Raw genomic sequence first — 9156 nt, 5'->3', positions numbered from 1 at the left:
AAAAAGATTTCCAGCATGTACTGTAGGACCTGCGAATAAACATGTGTTCCCTTTCAGTCGGTCACTACAAGTCACTTCGTGACCAACGAATTGGGATCTTGCCTAGAGAGACCAATCCACTTCGAGTGTAAACTAAATGAGCCGATGCACATTGGCATGTGATAATTGCATCCAGCTGCCGCTGATCACAGCGTGAGCATAAAAGGGCAGCCAGTGCAACGCATACCAGCTTTTCGCTTCGGAGCCGAGCGACAACATTGTTCTGCTCCTACCAAACTGCTTCGTGTGTTGACGAGTCTAGCGCACTCTAGGGAGCTTCTTGTGTTGGCGGACGGCGCTTCAGCAGTGGTCGTTCCTGTGTCGAGTGGGTTGCGCACTAAAGGCTGCACTACCCCCTGTTGTGCTGCAAGCGGCCATTTCCCCTGTGCGTCTCAGCACCTAAAAGAGCATTTTCCTGAAAGAGCCTATTTCTCTAAAAGAGCTTACAGAGCTTGCGTCTTTGTAAAGACAACGGATCATCTTTTTAAAGATGCCGTTTCACCCGTGCGTTTCTGGATGTGGTCGTTACCCGGCCCCCGGGTAATGGTCATGATGGCTGCCTCACGTGTCTGGGCATTAAACACGCTGAGGTGGCATTTGCGGATGAGTCATGTTCCCATTGTGGGAAGATGACCATTTCGGAGCTGCGGGCCAGGCTCCGTTTCCTCCAGGGGGGCGGAGCCCCGTTGCCTCTGCCGCGATCTAGTGTTCATCCTGGCGGCAGCCAGGCAAGGACTACTTCGGGCAGTAGCACAGGTGGTCTGAGGGTTACAGTGGTGGCAAACCCCTCAGGGAACCAGCCGCCAAAGGAACGCGCTGGGCCTTCCTCAAAGAGCGTACCAGCGGTATCCTTCAGTGCTCCTCCCGACGACTGGATGTCGATCACTGCATCGATCCGGAGATGTCAGCTATGCTCTCCCGGGCCGCCGAGAGGGTAGGGCTCGAGTGGAAACCTCCACCGCATCCCGAGCCCTCGAGGTTGGACGATTGGTTTCTCGGGGTGGCTCGCGCTGGTTCTCAGCACTCACCTCTGTGCTTTTCTTCCTGGAGGTGCATGAGGAGCTCACCAGGTAATGGACGGCACCTTTTACTGGCGGAAACCGACCTGCTGGTTCCTCCTCCCTCTCCACCCTCGATGGGGCTGCAGCTAGGGGGTATGCAGCGATCCCCCAAGTGGAGCGGTCGGTAGCGACGCAGTTGTGTCCTAAGACCGCCTCCTTCTGGCAGGGTAACCCGTCGCTCCCCTCCCAGGCCTTTAGGCATTCGTCTGGTCTGACCGGCGGTGCTTATACGGCTTGTGGAGAATCTGCCTCAGCCTTACACACTATGGCGTTACTGCAGGTTCATCAGGCCAAGGCACTGAAGGACCTGCACGAGGGTGGTCACGATCCGAAAGTTCTGAAAGAGCTCCAAACCGCTACTGACCTTGCGCTCCGAGCGACAAAGGTCACCGCAAGTTCTCTGGGTCGTACAATGTCCACGCTTGTGGTCCAGGAGCACCATCTCTGACTGTGTCTGGGACACCGACAAAGTTCTGTTCCTCAATGCCCCTGTGTCCCAGACCGGCCTCTTCGGCGACGCGGTCGAGAGCTCTGCCCAGTAGTTCTCGGCTGCACAGAAGCAGACAAAGGCAATTCGTCACATCCTGCCCCGACAGGCAGCTGCTGCCTCCACCCATCCGCCGGCTGCAGCGCCCTAGTCTGCTTGTCGCCGAAGGCATCCCCCATGCCGCATCCGCAGCAGCTTCGAGCAAGCAGCGTCATGGAGCTGGGCGTAGGCAGGCCGCCCCGCCCGTCCAGGCCCCCGTCAAACCTGCCGGTGAGCGGAAGAGCAAGAGGCCCTGGTACGGGCGACCCTGAGAAGGAGGAAGCTGCTCTTTGGGGGATAGTGAATGCACCTCTCCCTCCCCCGGAGGAGGGCCGGGTGGAGAATCTGGAAAATCTCGAGGAGAGAACGTTTTTCTCTGTCCCTGGGTCCCAGGAGGGCACGGAGAGTTGTGGACGGACCAACACTGGACCACAGTCATCCTTCTCCATCGCCAGCAGGCAGCAGGGGGCGGTTCGAGATCGTCAACAAAGGCCCTACTCACGCACCCTCTGCCAAACTGTGGAACCAGGTAAGTATTGCACCGCACACTTAGACCCTCTTCGTTCCGCCCACAAGCTGCCCGAGTTGGGTCCCTATGTTCCACCTCGCTGCCCCACTGCGGGTACAGCGGTGGTTCTGCTGGTCCTGCTTGCACGGTATCTGGGTGCCTGGCTAGCGCTACCCAGCCCGTCTCGCTGGCTTCTGCGGACCGTCAGCCTCGGCTATGTGATTCAGTTCGCCTTCACGGTAGTGTTCTACTCCCTAACCTGCGCAAGAATGCGTTTTCCCCAGTGAGCCTTCTCGCACAGATGCTGTGCAAGGTCAGGGAGGACGAGGAGCAGGCCCTGCTGGTGGCGCCATATTGGCCCGCTCAGACCTGGTTCCCCGAACTAATGCTCCTCGTGACAGCCCCTCCCTGGCAGAGGAAGGATATACTGACTCAGAGACGTGGCACCTGCATCCAGACCTCTGGAAACTTCCACCATCTACGAGACACGCTTACACCTTGAAGTGGAACCTGTTCGTCGAGTGGTGTTCTTCTCACCGAGAAGACCCCCGGAAATGCCCGATCAGGGTCGTGCTTTCCTTTTTGCGACAAGGATTGGAGTGAAGGCTGTCTCCCTCCACCCTTATAGTCTATGTCGCGGCGATTGCTGCTAACCATGACCCTGTGGAAGGGAAGTCGGTAGGGAAGCATGATCTGGTCATCAGGTTCCTTAGGGGGGCGAGAAGGTTAAATCCTCCCCGGCCCCCCTCTATGCCCTCTTGGGACCCGTCTTTAGTGCTCAAAGCACTACAGCAGGGACCATTTAAGCCTTTGCAGTCAGTCTAGTTAAAGTTTATTTCTATGAAAACTCTGCTCTTGCTTGCACTGGCCTCCATCAAGAGGGTAGGAGACCTGCATGCATTTTCGGTCGACGATTCGTTCCTAGAGTTTGGGCTGGCTGACTCCCAGGTAATCCTGAGGCCCCGGCCCGGCTGTGTGCCCAAGTTTCCTACTACCCCCTTCAGGGATCAGGTAGTGAACCTGCAAGCACTGCCCCCGGAGGAGGCAGACCCAGCCATAGCTTTTCTTTGTCCCGTCCAAGCCTTGAGATGGTACGTAGACAGGACACAAAGCTTTAGGACCTCAGACCAGCTCTTTGTCTGTTACGTAGGCCGTGCAGAAGAGGAAGGCCGTCTCTAAGCAGAGGATGGCCCACTGGATTGTGGATGCCATCACCCTGGCTTATCAGGCACAGAGTGTGCCCTGCCCGCTCAGGTTGCGAGCTCACTCTACTAGAAGTGTTGCATCCTCATGGGTGCTGGCTCGTGGCGCCTCGCTGACAGATATTTGTAGAGCTGCGGGCTGGGCGACCTCCAACACGTTCGCTAGATTCTATAGCCTTTGTGTGGAGCCGGTATCCTCCTGTGTTCTCACCTCAAACGGGTAGAGGCACTGAGAGGCCCCGGTTTAGTGTCGGCTTGCTAAAACTGCTCCATAGTGTCCATAATGTAGGCCCTGTCGAGCTCCTCCATCCCCTCGGCAGCCAGACGTGGCGGAGCGTCCAGTGCCAGGCCCTCACTCATGAATCATTGAGAACCGGTAGAGGTCTGGGTTCCATATGTAGGGACCTAAATGGATCCCATATGTGTAAAGTCCACGGTATAGTCTTAGAGCCCGTGTTTCCCCGGCAGACCTCTGCCATTTCCAAGAAGGTTACAATCACCTCTAATCTTCCATATGCAACTAAACGGTTGTTCATATGTGTAACTGCTTCCGAAACCTCCTTTGCGAAGGATGGGGCTTCCGCAACGTTCCTGTTCCAAGTGGAACGGGTACGTTTTCCCAGTGTTATCTAATCTCACTGAGTGGTAGTGCTATGACAACAGTGACTGGTCTTCTTGTTGCGAGCCCCGGCCTACACCAGAAAGGGGCGCAGGCGGCTCGCACAGGACACTGGAAGGGGCAGCATCCATGGCGCTTGATAGGGATCCCAATTCATCGGTCATGACGTGACTCATAGTGAACGACTGAAAGGGAACATCTCGGTTACATATGTAACCCTCGTTCCCTGAAGGAGGGAACAGAGATGTCACGTCCCGTCGCCACGGCTGCTGTACCACCGCTGAGCGGCCGGGTCATCAGCTCGGCTCCTCAGCGAAAACCTGGTATGCGTTGCACCGGCTGCCTTTTTATGTTCACGCTGTTATCAGTGGCAGCTGGATGCAATTATCGCATGCCAATGTGCATTGGCTCGTTTAGTTTACACTCAAAGTGGATTGGTCTCTCTAAATGAGATCCCAATTCGTCGGTCACGACGTGACGTCTCCATTCCCTCCTTCAGGGAACGAGGGTTACATACATAACCGAGATGATCTCCGTCACAATGGGAGCAGCCTACCTACCAAACTGAGCAACCTACCTACCAAACTGGTTAAGAGCGCCTGTCAGTCTGTTGGGCAATTGTTAATTTTTTAAGACAGTATTTTCTGTAATTCACAGGATGTATTGTGCTATTGTGGCAGCTAATGTACTGTGTGAAAATGTGTGTATGTGTATTATGAGTGTTACACAATGCTGACAAATCATGTTCTTACTTTAAAAAGTGCTCTCTATTAAAAAAAAGTATTAATATAAGTGACTGTTTTTCATTTTATACACACACAAAAAAGGTAATTCTTAAAATAATTATATCCTGTGAAATGATTGATGGTCAGGTCTTGTTTGTGCTGTGTGGGTCACTGTTGGCATTGGGGCATCTGGTGGAGCATGCATGCCACTAAACTTGACAATTACTGTAGCATCTATTGCCTCTCTTTCTCGCTCTCAATCATCATTACCACATATCTAAAGGAATATATCACCAGTCAAACACTTGAACTTGAAATCCTGTGGTGTGCTGCTCTTTTTTAAGCCTCGATCTGCCAATTGTGCCTAGCCTCTCACAGCCTTTTTAGTTGTTACTGCTTCATTTTTAATGCCTCGTTAATGTTCAGCGTGCTCGCTGATTATCTGTTCGATCTCTTGGTGGCTTGCTGGGAAAAAATGCCTTGATGAGGACCAAGCATTAGTACAATGACGAGACGTTTCTCTGATGCGACGGTGGAGGAGTAACTGAAGCCTCTTGCTTTGCAGCGTGTTCTCCTGTGATGGTCATTTTTATGCTAATTTGTTTCTGTAGCTCTTGACAGTAATGTGAACTGTAAAACAGGTGCAGGTCTCTCTCTCTTTCTCTCTCTCTTTCTGTCTAGCCCCTTTACAAGCTCTTTCTCTTTTGTGTGCATGCTAGGTTTAATGTGTGTGTAAATAGCTGATTTATGTATATAATTCTGTATAGACTAGATGCAGATTCCACATAAAGCATGTGGTTGAACAAGTGAGATTTTTTTCTTTTAATGTGATGTTTTAGTACTGCTTAGATACTGTTGAGTTGTTGTTGTTTTTTTCACTTTAAATGTAAAAATCTGTCACAAATAAATAATTATATATAAAATAAATATTTACCTTATGTATTATATATAATTTCATGGATTTTTATTTGTGTTTTTAGTGTTTTTGTGCACACAAGCCTAAAACTGAAGCATATTTTAGAGATGAACAGGAATGCTGGGAAAGTACCTTCTAACAAAACGATAATTAGATGATGAAATCAGCAAAGGACAAAGAAAATTAATATATAAAAATACACATCAATCTTTATTATAAAAGTCAAATAAATTATTCCAAGCACACTGAAAAATACAAAATAAAATAGAAAAACCACTCTGTAGAAAATAGGAACATATTTACATGGCTGGCATTCGGAACTAGTTTAAATTAAGCAGAAATTGGTCAAAGCCAGACGTAAAACATTGGACCCACAAATGTTTTTTTGTTGGTAAGCATAAAGCACACACAAACAGAATGAAAAATAAAGGAATCGAGAGGGGGAAAGGAAAACTATGAAATTATGAATCGGCCTGACTGTCTAAAGTTAAAGCAGGATTTAGGCTGATCTGCAATTCGTTCTTATTCCCACAGAGATAAGAAACATTTGGAAATATAATCATATGGACCTCAAGGTTTATCTGGAAATTAAGCCCCCAAGGCTTTTATGACTTTTAAAAGGTTCTTCATTCACCTTGGGTGTTATAGATAGTGCTGTTATGGTCGGTGAAAGGTGGTCTGAGCATAACAGTGTTGTCACCCTCCTCATTTATTTGCTTATGTCCACTGAGTAGGGGACTGGAGTCACCTCTGTTCTTGTTATGCTGTCCACAATAGACGTCAGAGACCTCAGGTTGCTTTGCTCTGAGGAGTCGTCATTCAGGAGATCTGAGGAAATTAGAGAACACTGTCACATGTTTGCCAGGCAAGTCGTTCAAACCTCTTTTATGTAAACAAGAACACTTTTATGTGGCTTAATGGATGTTTTCAAATGTCAGGCTAGTTAGTGTAGATGTGGTGGTCTTACCCTCGTGGGTGGAGCTGTAGGCGGGGACGCAGTGCTCAGACGTACTGCTCCACTCTGGACTGCTACAGCAGGTGCTGCCAGAGCCCTGATCGCTAGAGGACGACACCTGTTACACACAAACACACACTACTGTCAGTCACATCACCAGCTATCTCACAACACCCTCACAACCATCATAAACCAGCCATGAATCAAGCACTGCATACGACAACCCATTATCCTTTACACATTTTCTATATATTTTTTTTAATTTAAACATTCAAACTACTGTATGACCATTTTTGAAAATTTAAATAAATATCACTTAATTTATTTAAATAAACTTTACCAAAAATAACTTTTTTTTTTTGCAAAGTATTCTGCATTTAAGGCTGTATGTAGCCTTAAATTTCTGCCTTTACCGACATCTTGACAAATAATCTTAATTTATGCATAATAAAATGCAATTCTTTTTTAACTTTCAATTTAAATACATTTATTCTTTTTTTTATTCTTTTTTTTAGCAAAGCATGCTGCATTTCTGACGTTACTGTCATCTTGATAGATAAACTGAAGGGGTTGATTTTTTTGTGGGGTTTCTGAATGGGTTAATTTTCAATAGAAAAAATGAATTAATTAAATACCCACAAAATCATATATAATGTCTAAAGAGTGCCTGCTTAATTAATGTGAAGCGCTTTCCAATAATCTTGAATTTAAAAAAAGTGCCGGTTACAGAAGTACAGTCCTGTTTATATGTCATTGGAAAAGCCCACCATACACCTGCCCCTGATTCCCTGAGCTTCACTTACCCCTTGAGGAGCCGCGGCCCTGTAATGCAGGTTTCCCTGCTCGTGTTCCTGCTGGTTGAGAGAGCTGACCAGTGCCTGGAGTCTCTCGATGTACTGGATGGCACTGCGCAGGATTTCCACCTTAGGCAGCCTCTGGTTGGGATTCATGATCGTGCTCCTCTTAAGAGCCTCAAAGGCCTCGTTGACTTTCTTCAACCTCCTCTTCTCCCTCAAAGTGGCGGCTTTCCGTCGGTCCATGGTCACTGACTTGCGCTTACACACCTTGCAGGCCCAGGGCAGACACTGACCCGGACAGTGCTGCTGCTCCTGGTGAGGAGACATGGACAGACCGAGGCTAGAAGATGGAGACGGTTTGTCCTCCAACCCCACTCCGTTTGAAAGCAGCCTTCCGTCTCCACACAAGCCCATCATGGAGCTTCGGTCCTGATATCCTGCTTGGTCAAAGCCTCCGGTCAGCCTGGATTGGAAGAAGTTATCGCCGCCTTCGTAAATACGCTGGTCTGCAAAGAAGTAGGGGTTGGTCTCGAAAAGCTCCATGTCTTGCTGGAATTAGAGTCCACCGGCTCTGCTCTGTCTTCTCTGAAAGCGTTATAGGTCCTTTGCGGTTCTTGTGAGCGTGTGTGGGTGTTTCCCCCCAGAGCTGAGCTCGTGCTGAAGAAGATCTGTGGATGACAACTGCTCCACACCAACTGCAGTGGTGGCATTTAAACTCTCTGCATGGTGTTAGATCAGTAGGTTAAATATAGCCAGGGCTCTGAGAAACCTGACCCTGCGTTTAGCTGTTGCCACACATCTAAACTTTACATCTCTTTTCATTCCCCAATCTTCTGGGGATTTGGGACCGGTTTGCTTCAAGAACGGCGTCAGGCTGCTGTTGAAAGTCCAGGAACATGATCTGGGTGTCATGGAAATCAAACAGACTACAGCAGATATGAAAGATCCACTATGACTCCTTAATTAACTCAAGATAAATTGGAAACTAGATAATATTAATAATAATAAATAGAATATGTACACACAGACACGTGTGTGTGTGTGTGTGTGTGTAAAATTATGTATATTATGTATATTACACACATAATATTACTCAAAAATTTCTGCTTTTATGTTATGCCAGTCTTTTTCTGAAACTTTTTACTTGGTCTTTGAGATCTTTTGCTTATTTTGCTTATTTAGTAATAATTTGCTGTAGTTAATAATAATAATAATAATGCATTTTAATATATTATAAACTCAATCTTATAATGTGCTGTGAATATAATAAATATGACATTTGAATATAAAATATAATATAGAAATAATAAATAAAATATGTAAAATTTAAAATGACCATCTTTGTAATCTTTGTCATATTAAAACAATTTGCTGTTTTTTTTCTGCAAGTTTATTTTAAAATCTTTATAATAGCTGCTGTCTGTAAGTTCCCCTGTAATGTCCGGCATTGGTTCAGCAAGATAGACCTTCGTTGTCCCTGACCTGAAAAAATTGAGGTAGGCTCTCCGGACACTGGAAATCCCTAATGGACTCATCTGGGCTCATTGCTCACATGCTAATTCAGAAGAGCTTCCGTTATGTCCCCTAATGAATTCACAGGCTTATTTATGGTTACTGACACCACCACAGCTATTCAAGGTTCATGTAGTACATGTTGAAGGGGGTTTTTCGCTATGATATTTTCCCTAAGTGACAGTATGCTTAGTAATATTTCTACAATGTTATTTGTGAAAGTGATCCTTGAAAACTGTGACTGTTTCTTTACACATCTAGTGGGGGACCTGTTTCATATACCCTCTGCCCTTGTC

General features: G+C 47.3%; 1 protein-coding gene across 1 annotated transcript; it reads right to left on the bottom strand.

The window, feature by feature from the left end:
* Positions 1–5843: 5843 nt before the first annotated feature.
* Positions 5844–8042, bottom strand: LOC107555536 (myogenin-like). The gene is made up of 3 exons (XM_016238397.1): positions 7355–8042; positions 6564–6669; positions 5844–6424 (listed from the first exon to the last, which is right to left on the bottom strand). The coding sequence occupies exons 1-3, from the start codon at positions 7889–7891 to the stop codon at positions 6306–6308; spliced, it is 762 nt and encodes a 253-aa protein (XP_016093883.1). The 5' UTR covers positions 7892–8042; the 3' UTR covers positions 5844–6305.
* Between the last annotated feature and the right edge of the window lie 1114 nt (positions 8043–9156).

This window comes from Sinocyclocheilus grahami, unplaced genomic scaffold (genome assembly GCF_001515645.1).
Source record: "Sinocyclocheilus grahami isolate Dianchi unplaced genomic scaffold, SAMN03320097.WGS_v1.1 scaffold2.1, whole genome shotgun sequence".
Taxonomy (NCBI): domain Eukaryota; kingdom Metazoa; phylum Chordata; class Actinopteri; order Cypriniformes; family Cyprinidae; genus Sinocyclocheilus; species Sinocyclocheilus grahami.
This window is presented reverse-complemented; position numbering and strand designations above follow the sequence as displayed.

Bases quoted from the DNA above. Each gene is read 5' to 3' on its own strand.
- LOC107555536 (XM_016238397.1), bottom strand. From the start codon at position 7,891: ATGGAGCTTTTCGAGACCAACCCCTACTTCTTTGCAGACCAGCGTATT. The intron at 6,670-7,354 runs GTAAGTGAAGCT...TGTGTGTAACAG, and splicing joins GGGCCGCGGCTCCTCAAGGG to GTGTCGTCCTCTAGCGATCA. The intron at 6,425-6,563 runs GTAAGACCACCA...TAATTTCCTCAG, and splicing joins CTACAGCTCCACCCACGAGG to ATCTCCTGAATGACGACTCC.